We start from the raw sequence: 25176 nt of genomic DNA, 5'->3' as shown, positions 1-25176 counted from the left end.
GAATTTGTAATCCCTATTGTTCCGCCCCTGGCCTGCCTTAGATCTTCCCATTAGGGATGGGTGAATTTTTTCGCCTTGTTTTGCCGAAAAAATTACACCCATAGACTTGTATGGCGTTGTGCGTCAAAATAAAAAGACGTGCATCAAAAAAATTTCGCCGTCCAACAAAATTTTTTATACCGCCCATAGACTTTAATGGGCGTCGGCGACATTTCGCCAGTGGCGAATTTTTGGCGAAATGAAATGGGTCAAATTCGCCCATCCCTACTTCCCATCTCAAATAACAAATGGTGCAGTTAGGGTTGCCACCTTTTCTGGAAAAAAATACCGGCCTTCCTATATTCTTGCCTTTTATTCCTATTAATAACATTGGCATCAAGCATCATTTTTACCGGCCAGGCCGGTAAAATACTGGCCAGGTGGCAACCCTAGGTGCAGTCCTTCCTGGTGAAACTCCATGACTCCGTCCTGAAATGTCATAACCCCGCCCGGAACATCATAACCCCACCCCTGTACTGACACAACCATGCCCCCGGACCGGCACAACCCCACCCCTCTCTGGCCCACCCCACCCGTACATCATCGGCCAGTAGGGCCAGTTCGGAAAGGTGGCAACCCTTTTATGAGCATCATCATAATGAGCTGATGCACTCATTGTCTAACCTGCCCAACAGATGCCAGGCCAGTTTTTGGCCATATACTCCCATAGGTCCCATATACAGAACAGTAAGCTGCCCATTCAGTCCAATGGATCTGAGTTGGCCTCTTTTATTGGCCCATCAATGGTAAGATTTATAGTAGGCAAGTTCAAATTAGGCTTTTGGGGGCTGCATGTGCCTTCTTAACCTCCTAATGAGGCATCAGGGAGGGAACAGGGTATAATATTCAGTGTTGTTCCAGTTGGGTCTGGACTGGGAGTCAAAATAGGCCCTGGCATTTCAAGTACACAAAGGCCCAAACAGCCCCACCAGCCCAATAAATAGTGAGTATCTATGGCATCTTACAGTAGCCTCTCCGGTATTAACCAGAACCCACAGATTGCCAGTCCGGGCCTAGTTCCAGCTGGTATTGCACAGGAGACACAGTAGATAACATATACGGTCTGAAGAATCTCATTGTATACTACAGAGCTTATCTGTTATCTGCTGTGTATCCTGTGCTTGAATGGCTGCCCCCATGGCTACACAGCAGCTTGTTTATATAAACTATAGTAGTACTTATCTGTTATCTACTGTGTATCCTGTGCTTGAATGGCTGCCCCCATGGCTACACAGCAGCTTGTTTATATAAACTATAGTAGTACTTATCTGTTATCTACTGTGTATCCTGTGCTTGAATGGCTGCCCCATCGCTACACAACAGCTTGTTTATATAAACTATAGTAGTACTTATCTGTTATCTACTGTGTATCCTGTGTTTGAATGGTTGCCCCATGACTACACAGCAGCTTGTTTATATAAACTATAGTAGTACTTATCTGTTATCTACTGTGTATCCTGTGCTTGAATGGCTGCCCCCATGGCTACAGAACAGCTTGTTTATATAAACTATAGTAGTACTTATCTGTTATCTACTGTGTATCCTGTGCTTGAATGGCTGCCCCATGGCTACACAGCAGCTTGTTTATATAAACTATAGTTTTACCAGTGCCAATTTTTTTGGTGTTACTATTTCTTTAATAACAAATTTTAGGGTGCAATGTAATATTCCCCAATGTGTACGTGGCGCCCCCTAGAGACAGCTTCTGATAAAGAGAAACGCTAGGCCCTGCGCTCTGTCTCCACTCGCAGATTCCACTCAAAACTTATTTTATTAAAAACACAAATAAAAATGCAGAAAGACCAGTGGATGTGTGGATAGACACTGGCAGTGATGGTTTCCCGTGGATGCTCTTCACAGACAATCGCACAGTGTGGAGAAGCCCTTTATCAAGTCACTCACGATGGTTCTACTGGACAGACGGAGCATCAGGCACACTCAGATACACAGAGAGGTCTAGCAATAATCACGACGGAGCGTCCATGCCTAAGAAAGAACACTGCTACCATTGCCCTGATACATAGACATCAGATGCATATAAATATACCCATATTCCCAGAATCCTGCCCCAGCCGTGACTGCTCCATTGTCTCACATTCACAGCAGGCAAATATAGTTCAGTGCCTTCTGCTCCGACTCTTCCTCAGATCCAAGGGGTGGTTGGAATAATGAGGATTTCACCCCCTGCTGGGGCAGAGCAAGTAGCCTTTCAGTTCTTCAAATGTCACCTCATGCAGGTCCTCTGTGCTAACAGTCTAATCACATGGTCACAACAGGTATCCTGAGAGAAGGTGGGAGAGGGGAAAAAGCTCAGTACAAGTAAATTCATATGCTGCCATAGTTTTATGGGATCTCTCTGTACAGACTATGAGCAAACTTAGGGGCTGTTCCTGCTGAATTGTGCTTAGTACAGGGAATACCTATGCTGCCATAGTTTTATGGGATCTCTCTGTACAGACTATGAGCAAACTTAGGGGACTGTTCCTGCTGAATTGTGCTTAGTACAGGGAATACCTATGCTGCCATAGTTTTATGGGATCTCTCTGTACAGACTATGAGCAAACTTAGGGGCTGTTCCTGCTGAATTGTGCTTAGTACAGGGAATACCTATGCTGCCATAGTTTTATGGGATCTCTCTGTACAGACTATGAGCAAACTTAGGGGACTGTTCCTGCTGAATTATGCTTAGTACAGGGAATACCTATGCTGCCATAGTTTTATGGGATCTCTCTGTACAGACTATGAGCAAACTTAGGGGACTGTTCCTGCTGAATTGTGCTTAGTACAGGGAATACCTATGCTGCCATAGTTTTATGGGATCTCTCTGTACAGACTATGAGCAAACTTAGGGGCTGTTCCTGCTGAATTGTGCTTAGTACAGGGAATACCTATGCTGCCATAGTTTTATGGGATCTCTCTGTACAGACTATGAGCAAACTTAGGGGCTGTTCCTGCTGAATTGTGCTTAGTACAGAGGAATACCTATGCTGCCATAGTTTTATGGGATCTCTCTGTGCAGAATTTCAGCAAACTTAAGTACTGTTCCTGCTGAATTGTACTTAGTACAGGGGAATACCTATGCTGCCATAGTTTTATGGGATCTCACTGTACAGACTATGAGCAAACTTAGGGGACTGTTCTGGTCAATAACTTGTAATATATCCCATTAGGGCTACTACATTTGATTGGGCCGACCTCTTCAGGGCCATGTCCCCACACAGTTTTCTTGCTTCTCATCTGACAATTACATGACTGGACCGGCCTGTCAGGATACCAGGTGAGTCCTACTATATGAGAGACCCCATCAACTCTCTTATTTCTACCAATGAGCCATGTAATGCAAATCCAAATAAGTTCAGATTATATCTAATGGTGCATAGAGCAATAACCACAAGCTCAGTCAGTATCAGGTATAGTGGTCCTTTAATCGTGTTTATAACGTAAGAAAGATTGACTAGTCCAGGTTGTAGGTTGTATATTTATCTTTTTTCCTTGTTAATTACATTGGGATCAACCATAATTTTTATGGTTAAAGTAAAATACCGGCCAGGTGGGAACCCTAGCTGTAGGATGCCTCTGCCTACTGAGTGTTAAATGCCTGGTACTCCCAGGAAGACTCGATAAATCAAGCAACAGCCGAGGCAAGACATACGCAGGCATGGGAATAGGAGAATGGGACAGTGATATCTACTGGTAACCATAGATACAGGAACTGGCAGTTACTGGAACAGCCACCGACACCGGGAAATGCAAGTACGTGGAGAGGCAGATGGGGGGAACTGACAGTGAGAGCCAAGACGGTGTAATTAAATTCTATTAAGAGAGTGAGGCCGGCAGAATGATGGACACTTGGAGAAGCCGGCAGCGAGTGAGAGATCAGCAGAATAACAGATGGAGAGTGACAAACACTGCGAGAGACGGCCAACTGATTGCTATTGGAAATCAATAACGAGGCATAATGCTCTTCTGTACAGACACAGAAACTCTGTGCTTTGCACATTAAGCGCCTCAGTCCCATTTGTGCTCCTGCCTTTCCAAGACCTAAAGGAGATGTATATTCTAGGGCAATGTATAAAACATAAAGCGTTTCTATTTCCGCCTCTCCTTTACTTGCAACTGATGATGATGTTGGCTTGCCCTCTCCTTACTTCCCTGCCTGGGACTGAAGATAAAGGCAAGGTCTTCCCATTTCCCAATGTAAAACACTTAAAGGTAATCTAAACCCGCAAAATGATTTTTCCCCAGTTTTCAAGATACTAGCAGTTTTATAACTACTAGTATAGTAACTTGGACACAACAGCGCCACCTGCTGTTCAGAAAAGGAACATCTTGTGATGATGCTCTGCCTAGACTTTGGGAGTGACTGATCTTCCTCAGGGGTGGGGCTCATATAAAGACTTACTTGCTTGTCCTGCAGGGGCCAATTCGTATATCAGGCCCACTTTTGGAATCCCCAAGTTTGAGAGCATGGAGCCCAGAGATGTCGGTGTCGGGGGACAGGTCCGTTAGAGGCTGCAGGCTCCCCTCCTCTGGTAAAGGACAGCGGTCACTCCTATGTCGTCTTCTCTTTTGTCTGCGCTCACAGCTGGGGACGAAATTAAGATGTGATCTCCCACTTATTGGAACTCTCAGCCACGTGCCCAGATTACAAAGTTATTTTCACAGTTAAAGGGGAAGTTTACCTTTCTATAACGTTAATACTTTAGTATCTTATAGACAATAGTTGGCCTACATTATTTACTTTGTAGGGTTTTGAAATTTTAGCATTCCTATTCTGTCTATGCCTTTCTATTTATAGCCTGCATCTTAACAAGGGTCACTGACCCCAGCAACCAAAAAAATGGATTGTTTGAAAGTTCAATATCATAGTTTAAATTTCATTCACCCAGCTCATTACTTACCAGAATTTGATGATAATTCCAGTTGCCGCTAAGACGATCAGCAATGAGATGACAATGGTGACGTACAACTGGGGGTCAGTTTCTGGAGACAGAGTGAGAGTTACTGCACATTGTCTATACTGAATCTGTTAACTGTATTTAATTTACTTTAGTCAAAGACATTCTTACCTTCATCTATAGGTGGGTAGATTGGGGGTCGTAATGTTGTCGGTGCTCCTCTCAGGTCCAAACCTATAGGCTCCTTGTTTTCGTGGGAGCTCCCGTCTTGATGGTAACCAGAGCGTGGTGTGGAAGAAGCAGAGCTCAATGCAGCCCCTTCTTCATCTGATACTGTGGGACCCCACACAATGGCCCATGGGTATTGGGAAGATGGAGCTGCCCCTTCAATGGCAACAGGGAAAAGAACGCTGGGAGCAGGGGACTGGCGCTTTCCCCGTGTGGCCCCTAAGTGTTGATTAAGATGGCGAGGCTTCCTTTTGGGTAAAGGTGTTTTCTTGGGTGAGAGCTCTTGTGCTTGGACTTTTGGGAAGGAGGAGTGGGGGGTAGAATGGAGGAGATGGGGTGAATTTTGGGCTGCTGTATGGACAGGCAAGTGTAAATGATCTGAGGTAGGATGAAAAGGATAGTGAGCTTGGTACTGAGCAGCCTGAAAGGAAGGGTGTGGATGTCGCATTGCAGCAGGCATGGAGGAGATAGACGGGTGGGGTAATGTATGAAAGGGAAAGACAGAGCAAGTGCCAATCAAAAGTAAACAATAGAAGAGGGGAGAGGATGGAGCACTACCAGGCCTAGGAGAGAAAGAAAAGGCGATTAAGGTTGATACCTGTTACACTTTCCCCCCCCTTGAACTCTCACAGTCCACAACTAGAATATTTTTACAGCTTCTACTTCAGAATTCCACAGCTAGTACTTTTCCATTACTCCTCCCCACTAATCCAATGCTAGTATTCTTCTACTGTTGTGTCCCCTACAGTCCATAGCCAGCATTCTTCTTCTGCTTCTCCCTCTCTAGTCCAAAGCTTTTTCTCTGCCCCCTATTGACCATTGTCAGGATTCTTCTACTGCTCCTCACCCCAACAGTCCACAGCCAGCTTTCTTCTCCTGCTCTTCACCCCTGCAGTCTTCTGCCAGTACTGTTCTACAGTCTACCCACAGTCTCAGTTCATAACCAACTCATGGAACTCATCCACTCTTCCACTGCTTTCCAGCATACAGTCAGCACTTCCTACTGTTCCTCATCCCTATAGTTAGTTGCCTGACTATAGAGGGAGAAGACTTTGGGGTGGCAGTAAGGTCCCTCATGCCCTGCTCCCCTACCCACCAACCACAATAGTGGGAGTTCACAGGTAATGTATGTGATAGTGAGGCCCAGAAATATTTCCTGCTATGGGTGCTGAGGATCCAACATTATGATGCTGCCTATATTCAACAGCCCGTTCTCTTCTACTACTTTTCCATTTACAGCCCACGTCCAGCACATTTCCACTGGTCCTCCCCAAATACAATCCACTGCTTCTTCATATTCAAATTCTAGATTCTATGTTTGTGATGTATGTTGATCATCTCTCACTGGGAATTCCATGGCACAACTCTTTCAAGTGCTCCCTCAAAAATCTCCCAAAACCTTTACTAAAGGTATCCATAGACAAAGTAATATGGTTGGGTAGTTAAGTCCATGTGGGAGGTCATCTGCTAACTCTGACATTAGAGGGTTGGCACATCGATTGCCCACTTCTGACTACTTGTTTGTTCAGCAGACCAAAGAAGCTGATGAATGTAGTCTTGCCTTAAAAGTGGATTGTTGGATAATTGGTGTGTCATCTTTAATTATTTCTGCCATCAGGTAATTGTATTCAGTTTAATCATCATGATACCATTGCATTTCCACACCTGGAACGTTCTTACGTACCACTTCATCTTGGGCAGCAGGTTACCCACACCATGGGCTGATCATTTCCTGGGGAAATATGAAAACAAATAGGCAACTTGATGAGCAGTCTTCATCAAAATCAGGGTCATTTCATAGCATTAAGGGCATCATCTGAGGGTTGATGAGTTCTAGGCTACTGAGCAGCAATTTTTTGATCTTTAGGGGTTTTCTGGGGGAAAGTAGGAAAGTGCTCCTTCTACGTGTTTTTTTGCATGCAAATTGTCTGGAGATCTCATGAAACCTGAGTGCAGGTGATATTTAATGAAGACAAGAGTGATGTCACATTAGCCTCCCCCTCTTAGCAGCCTGCTGTGGCTGAATCACAGGGCTATCATGACAATATTACAGCTCCTGCCTCCTCACTCGAGCTGCGTCTGCAGCAAAGATTTTCCTTGGGTGACACATTCACCCACCCATTCAAGACCTATAAAGGAAGAATTAGACATGTAAGACAGCACTGTAATTGTGTGGGTAAATTTGTCACCAGAATGACATTGTTTGTGGACCATGAACACAATTGTACAGTGCCCTATATGCAAAAATATGAGTTTATTCATTGGTCAGAGACTGGTTAATGATAATGTCAATGCTATTTGCAATACAATACAATACAATTTCCCTGATTCCTAAAGGGATTCTGCCATGATTTTTATGGTGTCGTGTTTGTTTCTACATTACACAACAAATAATTCACTCTACTATATAACATTTAATTCCTAACCCAACAAGTGTAATTTTTAGTTGTAATAATGGTGTGTAGGCAGCCATCTGCATTATTGAACTGCTTTCAGACAGACTACTATTTCTCCTACTCAATGTAACTGAATTTGTCTCAGTCTTTACTATTGAGTGCTGTTCTTAGATCTACCAGGCAGCTGTTATCTTGTGTTAGGGAGCTGTTATCTGGTTACCTTCCCATTGTTCTGTTGTTTGGCTGCTGGGGGGGGGAAAGGGAGGGGGTGATATCACTCCAACTTGCAGTACAGCAGTAAAGAGTGAATGAAGTTTATCAGAGCACACGTCACATGACTTGGGGCAGCTGGGAAACTGACAATATGTCTAGCCCCATGTCAGATTTCAAAATGAAATATTAAAAAATCAGTTTGCTCTTTTGAAAAATGGATTTCAGTGCAGAATTCTGCTGGAGCAGCACGATTATCTGATGTGGTGTTTTTTTAAAAAAACATGTTTTCCTATGACAGTATACCTTTAAAGGCCAGTGCCCAATTAAAATGCAAAAGACCCTCTAATGAAAATTCCACCTGATCTATGTAAATCATTTGTTCCAGCTACTGGAGCTAGAAGCTTTCAGCACTTACCGTATATACTCGAGTATAAGCCGTCCCGAGTATAAGCCGAGGTACCTAATTTTACCTCCAAAAACTGGGAAAGCTTATTGACTCAAGTATAAGCCGAGGGTGAGAAATGCAGCAGCTTCTGGTAAGTTTCAATCAAAAAATTGAGGGTTTCTGCTCCCATTGGAGGTGCCGGCGTCTCGTTTTTGGATGCCGGCGACCATTCTTGGACGCCGTGACCATTCTTGGAGACTATTCTTGGACGCCGGCGACTATTCTTAGGCGCTGGCGACCGTTTTTGCGCTTGACCCGAGTATAAGCCGAGGTAGAGTTTTTCAGCATATTTTAGGGGCTGAAAAACTCGGCTTATACTCGAGTATATACGGTACTTAATCACAGAATATCTAAAAAGCAGTATGCCTCCCACTCCTACTGGTTGATGCCAGACATAGTGCTAGTAACAACAATTTTGCATTTGTAAAGTTAACCAATACAATTTTTGATCAGTAGAATTCTCATTGGTAAATTTTCCTGCATCTATAATAAAGATGTACCAAATCTACAATTTTAAGGATTCGGAAGAATACTAGAATCTCAACCATATCTGAATTCTGAATGCAAGTGAGCAAAACCACACTGATAAAATCAGCACGATCACAAAAATCATATATATATATATCCATTTTAAAGTCACATGACAATTTAAAAAAAAAGTCATGTCATGATTAGGGTTCTGATTTGTTTTGGCCAGGTGGAACCAAATCCTGCCAAAAATGCTTGGAAATAACTGGCAGTTACCATAAGGGTTATGCTGTGTAGCCATGGGGGCAGCCATTCAAAGGAGAAAAGGCTCAGGTTACACAACAGATAAGCTCTGTAAAACATAATGACGTTATCTGTTATCCACTATTTATCCTGTGACATATAGACTTTTTTCAATGTCCACCATTGCTACACAGCAGCTTGTTAATATAAACTATAATAGTACTTATCCGTTAACTACTGTGTATCGTGTGCTTGAATGGCTGCCCCCATGGCTACACAGCAGCTTGTTTATATAAACTATAGTAGTAATTATCTGTTATCTACTGTGTATCCTGTGCTTGAATGGCTGCCCCCACGGCTACACAAGAGCTTGTTTATATAAACTATAGTAGTACTTATCTGTTATCTAGTGTGTATCCTGTGCTTGAATGGCTGCCCCCATGGCTACACAGCAGCTTGTTTATATAAACTATAGTAGTACTTATCTGTTATCTACTGTGTATCCTATGCTTGAATGCCTGCCTCCATGGCTACACAGCAGCTTGTTTATATAAACTATAGTAGTACTTATCTGTTATCTACTGTGTATCCTGTGCTTGAATGGCTGCCCCCATGGCTACACAGCAGCTTGTTTATATAAACTATAGTAGTACTTATCTGTTATCTACTGTGTATCCTGTGCTTGAATGGCTGCCTCCATGGCTACACAGCAGCTTGTTTATATAAACTATAGTAGTACTTATCTGTTATCTACTGTGTATCCTGTGCTTGAATGGCTGCCTCCATGGCTACACAGCAGCTTGTTTATATAAATTATAGTAGTACTTATCTGTTATCTACTGTGTATCCTGTGCTTGAATGGCTGCCCCCATGGCTACACAGCAGCTTGTTTATATGAACTATAGTAGTACTTATCTGTTATCTACTGTGTATCCTGTGCTTGAATGGCTGCCCCCATGGCTACACAGCAGCTTGTTTATATGAACTATAGTAGTGTTTCTGAAGCAAATACAACAGTTTTACCAGTGCAGGGCAACACTACATGATATTTTTATTACTTTAAATCACTTTCATTTTTTGGTGTAACTGTTCCTTTAACCAGGAGTGAATGTGCACGATGAATGAGTTCATGAAAGAACACGACAAAGATGAACAAATGTATAATAGAAGACTGATGGTAAGTCCATACAAGAGAATCACAGATCAGGGCTGGCAGCGCGCTGAGACATAATCAGGCTGAAGGTCAGGGCAGGCAAAAACAAGTTTGTATTATCAGTAGGGATGTCGCGGACTGTTCGCCCGCGAACTAGTTCGCGCGAACATCGGGTGTTCGCGTCCGCCGAATGTTCGCGAACGTCGCGCGACGTTCACCAATTTGGGTTCGTCTGAGCTGGCGCTTATTTTTGCCCTCTCACCCCAGACCAGCAGATACATGGCAGCCAATCAGGAAGCTCTCCCTCCTGGACCACCCCCACACCCCCTGGACCACTCCCCTTCCATATATAAACTGAAGCCCTGCAGCGTTTTTTCATTCTGCCTGTGTGTGCTTGGAAGAGCTAGTGTAGGGAGAGAGCTGTTTAGTGATTTGAGGGACAGTTGATAGTAACTTTGCTGGCTAGTAATCTACTTGATACTGCTCTGTATTGTAGGGACAGAACTCTGCAGGGATTTGAGGGACATTTTAGGTTAGGTAGCTTTGCTGGCTAGTAATCTACCTTCTACTGCAGTGCTCTGTATGTAGCTGCTGTGGGCACTGCTGCTGATCTCATCTGCTGACTGCTGCCTGTAACCCAATAGTCCTTGTAAGGACTGCTTTTATTTTCTTTTTTGTTTTTTTACTTTGCTAGTTGCTACTATAAGAGCCCAGTGCTATTAGTCTAGCTGAGTTGGGGAGTGGGACTGGTGTGCTGCTCCTAGTAGTTCAGCACCAACCAGAGTAATTTTTTTTTTTTAATATATATATATATTTTTTTATTTTACTTATCTCACTGTTCTTTAACGTGTCCAGTGCTGTTTGCTGTTCTTCATAGTAGTGCACCAATAGTAGTGCACTTGCAGGCATTATTTGCCCAGTGTGTTCTTCAAACAACTGCCAGCTAGCTGTGTGAGCTTGTTCACATTCTGTCTAAATATCAATAATAATACCGTCTCCAGAAACACCACCTGAGTGACGTTTTTCAAGCAGCAATAATATATTCCGTATCCACTGCTGTAGTGTATACGTTGACCTTGCAGGTATTGTTTCAATTTGTTTGCCCAGTGTGTTCTTCATTTTCAAACAACTGCCACCTAGCTGTGTGAGCTTGTTCACATTCTGTCTAAATATCAATAATAATACCGTCTCCAGAAACACCACCTGAGTGACGTTTTTCAAGCAGCAATAATATATTCCGTATCCACTGCTGTAGTGTATACGTTGACCTTGCAGGCATTGTTTGCCCAGTGTGTTCTTCAAACAACTGCCACCTAGCTGTGTGAGCTTGTTCACATTCTGTCTAAATATCAATAATAATACCGTCTCCAGAAACACCACCTGAGTGACGTTTTTCAAGCAGCAATAATATATTCCGTATCCACTACTGTATACGTTGCCCTTGCAGGCATTGTTTGCCCAGTCTTTAACCAAGTGCCACCTAGCTGTGTGAGCTTTTTCACATTCCGTGTCCAGAAACATCACCTGAGTGACGTAGTGTGATTTCTGCCCTATACAGCACAAAACGCAGCTGTGTCAACAATGTATTTTTCAGAAACATTTTTGCCCTTGATCCCCCTCTGGCATGCCACTGTCCAGGTCGTTGCACCCTTTAAACAACTTTAAAATCATTTTTCTGGCCAGAAATGTCTTTTCTAGCTTTTAAAATTCGCCTTCCCATTGAAGTCTATGGGGTTCGCGACGTTCGCGAACCGTTCGCATTTTTGTCCGGAAGTTCGCGAACATCTTCGCGAACATTTTTCCGACGTTCGCTACATCCCTAATTATCAGGTCAGGGGTCAAAACTGGAAGATAAAGTGCGTAGGAAAAGGAATAAGCAGGAATGGACTTACACTGGAAGAATGGGGCTAGAGCACAGAATGGCTGAATGATCCAGCAATGGGGAGGGAGGGTAGGACGATGTTGGCTTAAACAGGCCCTTCATTACAGGATTGTTGGCACCTGGCCTCAATGAGACTGGAGGTGCTATTCTTAGCAAATTTTCAATCAGTCTTCATTTTACACTTATTATATTTGTTTTTGAATTATTTGCATTTCTTCTTCTGACTCATTCCAGCTTCCAAATGGGGGTCACTGCCAGCAGTGAGAAACGATTGCTTTGTGAGCCTACAATTTTATTGCTATAGTTACTTATTATGGCTTATATTTCTAATTATATATATATATATATTCATATTCCTGTCTCTCTTGCTTGGTTGCTTGGTTAAATTGCACCCTAGCAACCAGACAGCTGCCAACATTCCAAACTGGAGAGCTGCTGAACAAAATAATAAAAAATGAAATCCAACATTTTCTCAGAGTAGCACTCTTTACATCACACTAAGGGGCCGATTCACTAACTTCGAGTGAAGGATTCGAAGGTAAAAACTTCGAATTTCGAAGTTTTTCTTGGGCTGCTTCGACCATCGAATGGGCTACTTCGACCTTCAACTACGACTTCGAAAAGAAAGGATTTGAAGTAAAAATCGTTCGACTATTCGAACATTCGATAGTCGAAGTACTGTCTCTTTAAAAAAAACTTCGACCCCCTAGTTCGCCATATAAAAGCTACCGAAGTCAATGTTAGCCTATGGGGAAGGTCCCCATAGGCTTGGCTAACTTTTTTTGATCGAAGGATATTCCTTCGATCGTTGGATTAAAATCCTTCGAATCGTTCGATTCGAAGGATTTTATCGTTCGATCGAAGGAATTATCCTTCGATCGTTCGATCGAACTATCTGCGCTAAATCCTTCGACTTCGATATTCGAAGTCGAAGGTTTTTAATTCCTAGTCGAATATCGAGGGTTAATTAACCCTCGATATTCGACCCTTCGTGAATCGGCCCCTAAAAGTTATTGTAAAGGTAAACAACCCCTTTAAGCTTATAGGGCTCATTTCATAACCCAGGGGCTCAAGTGCAAGAGCAGTAAAGTGCACAAGAACGGCTTTTTTTTGCACTTTGACCTCTGCGTTTTGTATTATAAATGATCGCTTATCTCTATTACCAACAGAAGGGAGTGGGACCCAAAGCATCTACAGTGGCTCAACACAGCAGTGCACAGGCAGATTAACATACAGTCCAGGGTTCAAATCTGACACACTTGGGGGCAAATTTACCTAGGGTCGAATATCGAGGGTTAATTAACCCTCAATATTCGACCATCGAAGTAAAATCCTTCGAATATCGAACTCGAAAGATTTTGCGATATTCCTATGATCGAAGGAACGATTCGACGGATTTTAATAAATTGATTGAAGGATTATCCTTCGATCAGAAAATTACTAGGAAGCCTATGGGGACCTTCCCCATAAGCTAACATTGACTTCCGTAGGTTTTAGGTGGCGAACTAGGGGGTCGAAGAATTTTTTTAAAGAGACAGTACTTCGACTATCGAATGGTGGAATAGTCGAACGATTTTTAGTTCGAACCGTTCGATTCGAAGTCGAAGGTCGTAGTCGAAGGTCGAAGTAGCCCATTCGATGGTCGAAGTAGCCAAAAAGAACATTTGAAATTCGAACTATTTTTCCTCTATTCCTTCACTCGAACTAAGTAAATGGGCCCCTTGTTGTTCAACTGCAACTGAAGCCCCAGCTCTAGGGGGCAGTATTAGACAAATGACACTAATCACATAAAGGTGCTCATTATTGAATACAAGTTGCAGTCACCCAACCTGCCAGTCGCACCCCATGCCCAGGGTTCCCTTTGTATGTTGCAATTACTAATACACCTTGCACCTAATCAGGGGCGATCCTGGCCCCTCCGCTGCCAGCAGTTGCTGCTGCCCCCCCTCCCCCGAAAATTCGGTCTTAAAGTACCAGGAGCAGCATTTTTGCTGCCCCTGGCACCTAGTGGGGCACTGCCGCCTGAGGCAACAGCCTCAACTCGCCTCATTGGCGAAGCACCCCTGCACCTAATTAAACACTAAAGCTACTGTGCCAGAATTATGCAATTTGTATTCTTTTTGACCCTGGCACAAACATAAATGCTCCTTGCATGATAATTAGCATCTGACAAGTAAACTGTGCACAATTAGGGGCCGATTCACTAACTTCGAGTGAAGGATTCGAAGTAAAAAAACTTCGAATTTCTAAGTGTTTTTTGGGCTACTTTGACCATCGAATGGGCTACTTCGACCTTCGACTACGACTTCGACTTCGTACTATTCGAAGTCGAAGGATTTTAATTCCCAGTCGAATATCGAGGGTTAATTAACCCTCGATATCCGACCCTTGGTGAATCGGCCCCTTACAGTGCATGCTTCTTTGTAGATACACACAACATAACTCCCAAGCCATCTGAGCTTCAGGGAGATTTGGTGCTGGTTGGATTAAGCCACAGAAAGTTCTATGAATCCGATTATAAAACAAGTAGGCAAGGATCAAGTACTATGACCTAATAAACTAAGGGGCACATTCACTAAGCTCGGGTGAATGAATAGAGGGAAAAAAACTCGAATTTCGAGCAGTTTTTTGTGCTCCTCGACTATTGAATTGGCGTAAATTCGCCTGAGTAGAATGATTCGAATAGCTCGAGCAAAAAACGATGCGACTATTCGCCCATTCGATAGTCGAAGTACTGTCTCTTTTAAAAATACTTCGACTGCCGACTTCGCCAGATTAAACCTACCGAATTGCTTTAAAAGCCTATGGGAAAGTCCCATATCGAAGTCGAAGGATTTACCGCAATTCGTTCTAAGGAAAAATCGTTTGATTGAACAATTAAATCCTTCGAAACTAACGATTCGAAGGATTTTAATCCATCAATTGAACGATTTTCCTTCGATCACAAATTGCTAGGAAAGTCTATGGGGACGTTCCCCATAGGCTAACATTGGTGCTCGGTAAGGTTTTTGGTGGCGAAGCAGGGGGTCAAAGTTTTTTTTAAAGAGACAGTACTTCGACTATCGAATGGTCGAATAGTCGAACGATTTTTAGTTTGAATCGTTCGATTCAAGTCGAAGGTCGAAGTAGCCAATACGATGGTCGAAGTAGCCAAAAAAATATTTAGAAATTCGAAGTATTTTTCCTTCTAATCCTTCACTCGAGCTAAGTAAATGTGCCCCATAGTATTACAACACTATTGTTGAAAAACCTCAATGTCGAAGGATTTAACTTCGATGGTCGAATATCGAGGGTTAATTAACCCTCGATATTAGACCCATAGTAAATGTGCCCCTATGTCTATTGGGTAACAAATTGTGCAGAAGACACCTGTCATTCATATATATGGTTTTCTGGGGGCAAACTTAGGGGCCGATTCACTAGGGGTCGAATATCGAGGGTTAATTAACCCTCAATATTCGACTGGGAATTAAAATCCTTCGACTTCGGATATCGAAGTCGAAGGGTTTAGCGCAACGATTAAATCCTTCGAATCGTTCGATTCGAAGGATTTTAATCCAACGATCGAAGGAATATCCTTTGATCAAAAAAACTTAGGAAAGCCTATGGAGACCTTCCCCATAGGCTAACATTGAGTTTCGATAGGTTTTAGATGGCGAACTAGGGGGTCGAATTTTTTTTTAAAGAGACAGTACTTCAATTATCGAATGGTCGAATATTCGAACGATTTTTAGTTCGAATCATTCGATTCGAAGTCGTAGTCGAAGGTCGAAGTAGCCCATTCGATGGTCGAAGTAGCCCAAAAAACACTTCGAAATTCGAAGTTTTTTTACTTTGAATCCTTCACTCGAAGTTAGTGAATCAGCCCCCAACTGTTAGGGGTATGTTAGGAATTTCCATAATACTGTACATGTTATGTATTGGGGGGAGGTCATAAGACATTGGGGTTTTTTTTCCACAATAAAATATATTGCTGAAATACTTTTCTATATTGTGAAAAATGTATACATTTAGGAGTCGTATAGCTTGTTGTAGAAGTGGATTGACACAAACAGGTAGATTTAGAAAGCTCGAGTTGGGTTATAGGTTTCCTAGATGAACTAAAAATGCCTGTACAGAAAAAAAAAGTGCACAATATCCAAAATTGTCTTGCTGTTAACGCAAATGAAGTGCAAAATATGGCAAAAGAATGTGGTATACATACCCTATGCCAAAATTCTAAATGAAAAAGATGCCATTATTGTTTCTGTATCTATGTAACCAGAAGGTATGACTAAACTTTTAGTAATCATTTCTAACAAAATGCAGTCTTTTTCCATAAGAGCTTCATGTTGATGACACATCATTTCATTTATTTGCATAACATATGCATTTTTGCTCTTTTTGCTAAAAATAAAGCCCTTGTGTTAATTAGCTGGTTTTTTTTTTTTTTATGTTGCCTAACCAAGACTAACCATTTCTCTGCCAACCACATGTTTATTTATCAGTCATTTTCCGCTCCCAAGACAATGTATTTTTAGTCATTGTGAATCTTGCTTTCAAGTCTAGTGGGCAGAATTGGGGAATTCTATGTGATAAGCATTGCAAACTGTAAGGGTGAACTTCATTAATTTTGTTTAGAAGATTAGGGACAATTTCCTTGAACTAGGTTACAAGATTAGGGTGAACTTCATTGATTCCATTTAGAAGATCAAGAAAAAGTTCTATAAATCACATTACAAGATTAAATTGAACTTCATTCATATAGTTTAGGGTCACCTTTTTTGAGTTAGGTTTAAAGATTAGGATGAACTTCACTGATGCAGTCTGAAAGATTAGGGACACGTTCTTTTACTTAGGTTTCAAGATAAGGGTGAACTTCGTTGGCTTAGTTTAGAAGATCAGGGACAAGTTTTTTTGAATCAGGTTACAAGATTAGGATGATCATTGATTCAATTTAGAAGATCAAGAAAAAGTTCTATAAATCACATTACAAGATTAAGTTGAACTTCGTTCATTTAGTTTAGGGACACATTTTTGAGTTAGGATGAACTTCACTGATGCACTGAAAGGACAAGTTCTTTTACTTAGGTTACAAAATAAGGGTGAACTTTATTGGTTTAGTTTAGAAGATTAGGGACATGTTCCTTGAATCAGATTAAAGATGATTGTGAACTTTATTGATTCATTTTCCAAAATTAGGAAATTGTCCCTGATTTTGTAAACTGAATAAATGAAGCTGAGCCAAATTACAAAATTAGATGAACATTATTCATCCAGTTTAGAAGATCAGGGACACTAGTTTTAAATTAGGTTACAAGATTAGGGTGAACCTCATTGATTCAGTTTGGAAGATCAAGAACAAGTCACGTTACATGATTAAGGTGAACTTCATTGATTTAGTTAGTAAATTAGGAGCATGTTTCTGAGTTATGTTACATGATTAGGGTGAACTTCACTGATTTGGTTTGAAAAATTAGGGACATGTTATTTTACTTCATTGATTTAGAAGATTAGGGACAAGTTCCTTGAATCAGGATACAAGATTAGGGTGAATTTAATTGATTCAGTTTAGATCAAGGGCAAGTTTTTTGGATCAGAATACAAGATTAGGGTGAACTTAATTGATTCAGTTTAGAAGATCAAGAGCTTGTCACGTTACAGGATTAAGGTGAACTTCGTTGATTCAGTTTAGTAAATCAGGGACATGTTTTTGAGTTATGTTACAAGATTATGGTGAACTTCACTGATTTGGTTTGAAAAATTAGGGACAAGTTATTTTACTTCATTGATTTAGAACATTAAGGACAAGTTCCTTGAATCAGGATACAAGATTAGGGTGAATTGATTCAGTTTAGATCACGGGCAAGTTTTTTGGATCAGGATACATGATTAGGGTGAATTTAATTGATTCAGTTTAGAAGATCAAGAACTGGTAACGTTACATGATTAAGGTGAACTTCATTGATTCAGTTTAGTAAATCAGGGACATGTTTTTGAGTTATGTTACAAGATTATGGTGAACTTCACTGATTTGGTTTGAAAAATTAGGGACAAGTTATTTTACTTCATTGATTTAGAAGATTAGGGACAAGTTTCTTGAATCAGGATACAAGATTAGGGTGAATTTAATTGGTTCAGTTTAGATCAAGGGCAAGTTTTTTGGATCAGGATACATGATTAGGGTGAATTTAATTGATTCAGTTTAGAAGATCAAGAACTGGTAACGTTACAGGATTAAGGTGAACTTCATTGATTCAGTTTAGTAAATCAGGGACATGTTTTTGAGTTATGTTACAAGATTATGGTGAACTTCACTGATTTGGTTTGAAAAATTAGGGACAAGTTATTTTACTTCATTGATTTAGAAGATTAGGGACAAGTTCCTTGAATCAGGATACAAGATTAGGGTGAATTTAATTGGTTCAGTTTAGATCAAGGGCAAGTTTTTTGGATCAGGATACAAGATTAGGGTGAATTTAATTGATTCAGTTTAGAAGATCAAGAACATGTCACGTTACAGGATTAAGGTGAACTTCATTGATTCAGTTTAGTAAATCAGGGACATGTTTTTGAGTTATGTTACAAGATTATGGTGAACTTCACTGATTTGGTTTGAAAAATTAGGGACAAGTTATTTTACTTAATTGATTTAGAAGTTTAAGGACAAGTTCCTTGAATCAGGATACAAGATTAGGGTGAACTTTATTGATTCCTCTTACAAAATGTGGAATGTGTCCCTGATACTGTAAAATGAATAAATGAAGTTGACAAGATTAGGAGGACATTTTCAATTCAGTTCAGGGACAAGTTCTTGGGTATTTAGGTGAATTTCATTGATGCACTTTTCAAGATCAAAAACAATTTATTTAAATCCAGTTGAAAAATGAGGGACATGTTCTGTGAGTCAAATTTTACATTCAGAGCAGATTAGGAAACGAGATTAGGAAATGAAAGGAAATGTCTGTGGGTTGGGTTACATGTAGACTGCCAACAGTATGACTGAGGTTATGAGCCACGTCTTTTGTCAGGTTATAGACTTACAGGCTTAGTGCAAATGAATGCCCTGAATGGAGAACAAGTATGACGCATTTAGCAGGTCACGTTCAGAAGAATTTTATACAAACACAAGGTCACATTCAATGATAGGATTTAATGCCTGAGTCTGACATGTTATGAGACCAAATATGTCAGTATCACACTAACCCGCCAGTCCTCACTGCAATTAAACTCTGCCCTATGATGCATTAAATAGTGTCTTGCTACTGCTTTATCCTCTCCTCCCACAATGCCATGCCCCAATACTCATCCTACATCCGACATTAATGATTCAAGCAAAATCATTATCTCCTTGTAGCAGATAATACAGTTCATGCATAATAAACAAACACCTACTAAACACCTATAACGTCTTCCGAGAACAGTCTTTGAAATAATGCGATTGATTAGATTCGTTACTTCTATAGAACCCATATGCCAAACAGTATTTCCCCTTTTGACCTTTTTATTGGCTAAAGAAATGGGGGCCGATTCATCAAGGGTCGAATATCGAGGGTTAATTAACCCTCGATATTCGACTAGGAATTGAAATCCTTCGACTTCGAATATCGAAGTCGAAGGATTTAGCGCAAATTCTGCTATCGAACGATCGAAGGATTATTCCTTCGATCGAACGATAAAATCCTTCGAATCGAACGATTCGAAGGATTTAAATCCAACGATCGAAGGAATATCCTTCGATCAAAAAAACTTAGGCAAGCCTATGGGGACCTTCCCCATAGGCTAACATTGACTTCGGTAGCTTTTATCTGCCGAACTAGGGGGTCGAAGTTTTTTTTAAAGAGACAGTACTTCGACTATCGAATGGTCGAATAGTCGAACGATTTATACTTCGAATCCTTCGATTCGAAGTCGTAGTCGTAGTCGAAGGTCGAACTAGCCCATTCGATGGTCGAAGTAGCCCAAAAAACACTTCGAAATTCGAAGTTTTTTTACTTCGAATCCTTCACTCGAGCTTGATGAATCGGCCCCTTAGTATGGGATGCACCAAACCCACTATTTTGGGATTTGGATGAATCCCAAATCATTCATGAAGAATTCCGTTGAATTCTAAACCAAATCAGAACCCTAATTTGCATATATGGCAATTTCTGTTGATATAAAAATGTATCTATACTGCCAGAGCCCAGCCAATTGAAAGCCGGTAATGTCTAGGCATTATTATTTCTATTCAGTTGCACATAAAATGTTTAGCCTGGCTCCATGAACCTGATAATCATCGGGTCTTTACCCAAGTGGAGCTTGTCTGGCCAGATGAGTTCTGTCATGTGCATTTAGCCTTCAAGTGTTGGCTCAGCATGAGCATTGCTTATCCTTAGTGAAACCTGTAGACATTTTTTGATGTGAAATCATTGTATCGTTTTATTAGGCTTTAGTAAATGGATGTCAAAGTCTACAGGGTTTGTGAAGCTACTCTACCTGCCAGTTAGAATAAGATAAGACATTTAGGGGCCGATTCACTAAGGGTCGAATATCGAGGGTTAATTAACCCTCGATATTCGACTAGGAACTAAAATCCTTCGACTTCGAATATCGAAGTCGAAGGATTTAGCGCAGATAGTTCGATCGAACGATCGAAGGATAATTCCTTCGATCGAACGATTAAATCCTTCGAATCGAACGATTCGAAGGATTTAAATCCAACGATCGAAGGAATATCCTTCGATCAAAAAAAGTTAGCCAAGCCTATGAGGACCTTCCCCATAGGCTAACATTGACTTCGGTAGCTTTTAGATGGCGAACTAGGGGGTCGAAATTTTTTCTTAAAGAGACAGTACTTCGACTATCGAATGGTCGAATAGTCGAACGATTTTTAGTTCGAATCCTTCGATTCGAAGTCGTAGTCGAAGGTCGAAGTTCAACGTTTTTTAACTTCGAATCCTTCACTCGAAGTTAGTGAATCGGCCCCTAAGCGGCACATTTACTTAGGGTTGAATATCAAGGGTTAATTAACCCTCAATATTCGACCGGCGAAGTAAAATCCTTCGACTTCGAATATCGAAGTCGAAGGATTTACCACAATTCGTTAGTTCGAACGATCATAGGAAAACTATATAATTCATCGATCGAACGATTTTCCTTCGATAAAAAAATTCTTAGAAAGCTTATGGGGACCTTCCCCACAGGCTAACATTGTACCTCGGTAGGTTTTAGGTAGCGAAGTAGGTGGTCGAAGTTTTTTTTAAAGAGACAGTACTTCGACTATCGAATAGTCGAATGATTTTTAGTTTGAATCGTTCGTTTCGAAGTCAAAGTCGTAGTCGAAGGTCGAAGTAGCCCATTCGATGGTCGAAGTAGCCCAAAAAACAATTAGAAATTCGAAGTATTTTTTATTCTAATCCTTCACTCGAGATTAGTAAATGTGCCCCCACGACTTTCTGGATGTGGGATCTCAGGATCCTTAATGATCTGCAAAGGAATCAGAATGGTGCAAACTGCACTGCAAGTTTCTAACACGTGGGGCACATTTACTATGGGTCGTATATCGAGGGTTAATTAACCCTCGATATTCGACCATCGAAGTTAAATCCTTCGACTTCTAATATCGAAGTCGAAAGATTTACCGCAATTCGTTCGATCAAAGGAAAAATCGTTCGATCGAACTATTAAATCCTTTGAATCGAACGATTAAATCCTTTGAATCGAACGATTCGAAGGATTTTAATTCATCGATCCAACGGTTTTCCTTCGATCACAAATTGCTAGGAAAGCCTATGGGGACCTTCCCCATAGGCTAACATTGGTGCTCGGTAGGTTTTAGGTGGCGAAGTAGGTGGTCTAAGTTTTTTTTAAAGAGACAGTACTTCGACTATCGAATGATCGAATAGTCGAACGATTTTTAGTTCGAATCGTTCGATTCTAAGTCGAAGTCGTAGTCGAAGGTCGAAGTAGCCAATTCGATGGTCGAAGTAGCCAAAAAATTACTTCAAAATTCAAAGTATTTTTTTTTCATTCTAATCCTTCACTCGAGCTAAGTAAATGTGCCCCTGAGACTGAGGGTGTTAGATAAGGGCAGTGAGAAGGAGGCTCAGGGGCGGACTGGGGGGCCCGGGGCCCACCGGGACTCCTGTGCAGGGCCCCCGCTACCTACTTGAAGTGAAGCGCCGCTCGGCACGCATGCGCAAACGGCGCTAGGCGCGCATGCGCAGACGGTGCTAGGCGCGCATGCGCAGACGGCGCTGCGATGCGCGGAAAAAAAAATATTGTTATTTTTTTATTAAAAAAACTGTTTGGGGGAGGGGGTCTGGCCCGGCGGGGGCCCACTAGGGTCGGGGCCCACCGGGTATTTTCCCGGTGTCCCGCCGGGCCAGTCCGACACTGGGCGGAGGCTCATTTTAACAGTAGATAGGTGTTCTCTAAGGGTAAGGACACACGAGGAGATTCAGGGAGATTTTGTCGCCTGGCTACTAATCTCCTTGTCTTTTGAGCAACTATCTCCCTGAACTGCCTCAGCGTTTTTCCCCATAGGCTACAATGAAAAGTAGCCTGCACTAATGCACACAGGGCGATGCGTTTTCAATAGTTGCCTGAAATTACCTCACTGAGGCAACTTTGGGCAACTATTGAAAACGCATCACCGTGTGTTCATTAACGCAGGCTACTTTTCATTGTAGCCTATGGGGAAAAACGCTGAGGCAGTTCAGGGAGATAGTTGCTCAAAAGACAAGGAGATTAGTAGCCAGGCGACAAAATCTCCCTGAATCTCCTCGTGTGTCCTTACCCTAAGAGAATGCAAAGACAGCTGTGGGCTGAAAGATGTTACGGATAGGAAGACAAAGACAGATGAAATCTCTTAGAGAACGTAGGTGGCTCAGTGGAAGAGAATGTATGACAAAACTTCCTGGAGAAGACCTTTGTAAGTGTATGCACAATAATCTCCTGCTCTCTAATTATTCCTCCCATGGTGTGAGGTTGAGTTCCACAAATGTTTCATCCCTATTAAATGTGGTTCTTTAACCTGGTATGATATGGTGTTTTTAGAATACTAGTTGGGGAGAGGGGGGTTTTCACCTATAGGTACTGCTTACTTTATTGGCGTGGTCCTAATTATGCTACTGGGAGATGGAAGAGGATAAATCTCGTGATTGCTGCTGCTACTTGTCTATCCAAACAAATAGAAAATGATGGTAAGACAAATCTCAACTGTGTGGTAGAAAGAGAACGACTTAAAGGATAACTCAAGCTTAACATTAATTACGTTAGAAATGCTGCATATTATGGGGCTGATTCACTAAGGGGCCGATTCACTAACTTCGAGTGAAGGATTCGAAGTAAAAAAACTTCGAATTTCGAAGTGTTTTTTGGGCTACTTCGACCATCGAATGGGCTACTTCGACCTTTGACTACGACTTTTGAATCGAACTATTCGAACTACAAATTGTTCGACTAATCGACCATTCGATAGTCGAATTACTATCTCTTTAAGAAAAAACTTCGACCCCCTAGTTCGCCATCTAAAAGCTACCGAAGTCAATGTTAGCCTATGGGGAAGGTCCCCATAGGCTTTCCAAAGTTTTTTTGGTCGAAGGATAATCCTTCGATCGTTGGATTAAAATCCTTCGAATCGTTCGATTCTAAGGATTTTATCTTTGATCGAAGGATTATTCCTTCGATCGTTCGATCGCACTATTTCCGCTAAAATCCTTCGACTTCGATATTCGAAGTCGAAGGATGTTAATTCCCAGTCGAATATCGAGGGTTAATTAACCCTCGATATTCTACCCTTGGTGAATCGGCCCCTAAGGGTCGAATATCGAGGATTAATTAACCCTCAATATTCGACTGGGAATTGAAATCCTTCGAATATCGAAGTCGAAGGATTTAGCGCAGATTTAGCGCAGATAGTACGATCGTACGATTCGAAGGATTTTAATCCAACGATCGAAGGAATATCCTTTGATCAAAAAAAGTTAGCCAAGCCTATGGGGACCTTCCCCATAGGCTAACATTGAGTTCGGTAGCTTTTAGCTGCCGAAGTAGGGGGTCGAAGTTTTTTTTAAAGAGACAGTACTTCGACTATCGAATGGTCGAATAGTCGAACGATTTTTACTTTGAATCTTTCGATAGTCGTAGTCGAAGGTCGAAGTAGCCCATTGGATGGTCGAAGTAGCCCAAAAAAAAATTCGAAGTTTTTTAACTTCGAATCCTTCACTCGAAGTAAGTGAATCGGCCCCTAAGTATTAAGATTCTATATCAACCAAAGTCAACCACAGCCCTTAGAAAAGGGGAGATCTGGTCCTCTGAATATGCCTCCCAATCTTCTCTTTTGCTGCTTCATAGTAGGGATGCACCAAATCCAGGATTCAGTTCGGGATTCGGCCTTTTTTCAGCAGGATTCGGCTGAATCCGAATCCTAATTTGCATATGCAAATTAGGGGTGGGGAGAGAAATCGCGTGACTTTTTGTCACAAAACAAGGAAGTAAAAATGTTTTCCCCCTTCCCATCCCTAATTTGCATATGCAAATTAGGATTCAGATTCAGTTCGGTATTCGGCCGAATCTTTTGCGATGAATTCCGGCGTTCGGCCAGATCCAAAATAGTGGATTGGGTGCATCCCTTCTTCATAGCACTGGGCTGCTGTCACTTACCTGGACTTAGGGACCGACTCACAATAAAGAGAATATAAAAGTCACAATTCAAGGCTTATTAGTAATGAATTCAGATTCACATTACATGGCAGTGCCATCTGCATCCGGATGTAACAATCAGCTCTGTAGCAGCAGCTTCATGACATGTGAATTTCATTTTCCGATTCATTGATTTTTGATGACCCCTAAGCTTAGCTTCTCAACAGCTGCCCAGAGCAAACTGAGCATGTGCGGTGCCACTGACACTCCTTACAAAATCCAAAACCCTGTGCACGACTTTGACAGCCTGGATCAGTTCTGTTATAGAGATTTTGAAACTTCAGGCTGATGCAGCAAGTTCAGTGTATAAAATATGGAATTTCTACTTGTTTTAATAGTTTAGTTATCCTTTAACCATTTGATTACACTTTCCCATGAAACTGTCTAAAATCACAAGCACAGGGGACTTTTATCCCACCTGGAATAGGTGCAGGTATCTGGGCAGGAACTGCTTTTGGCATTTCCCTGTAATTCCTATGGGCAGCAAACAAATCTAATTGGCACGCCTTTATATTTGCTTTCTAATTTTGGGCCTGCGCCCTGCT

General features: G+C 41.5%; 1 protein-coding gene across 4 annotated transcripts in view; it reads right to left on the bottom strand.

The window, feature by feature from the left end:
* Positions 1-1791: 1791 nt before the first annotated feature.
* LOC108696059 (PILR alpha-associated neural protein) overlaps positions 1792-25176 on the bottom strand; it is a 36362-nt gene continuing 12977 nt past the window's right edge. For 3 of the 4 annotated variants that reach the window (XM_041570188.1, XM_018225050.2, XM_018225051.2), the window contains exons 2-6: positions 6850-6897; positions 5109-5728; positions 4941-5022; positions 4442-4624; positions 1792-2320 (exon numbers count right to left, since the gene is read on the bottom strand). In XM_041570188.1, the coding sequence (XP_041426122.1) occupies positions 2299-2320; positions 4442-4624; positions 4941-5022; positions 5109-5728; positions 6850-6857 (915 nt within the window). In that variant the 5' untranslated portion in view covers positions 6858-6897 and the 3' untranslated portion in view covers positions 1792-2298. The other variant, XM_041570187.1, reaches the window with a different exon arrangement.

Source organism: Xenopus laevis, chromosome 7L (genome assembly GCF_017654675.1).
Source record: "Xenopus laevis strain J_2021 chromosome 7L, Xenopus_laevis_v10.1, whole genome shotgun sequence".
In the NCBI taxonomy this organism is placed as follows: Eukaryota; Metazoa; Chordata; class Amphibia; order Anura; family Pipidae; genus Xenopus; species Xenopus laevis.
Note: the sequence above shows the minus strand (reverse complement) of the source record. Positions and strands in the feature narration are given on the sequence as shown.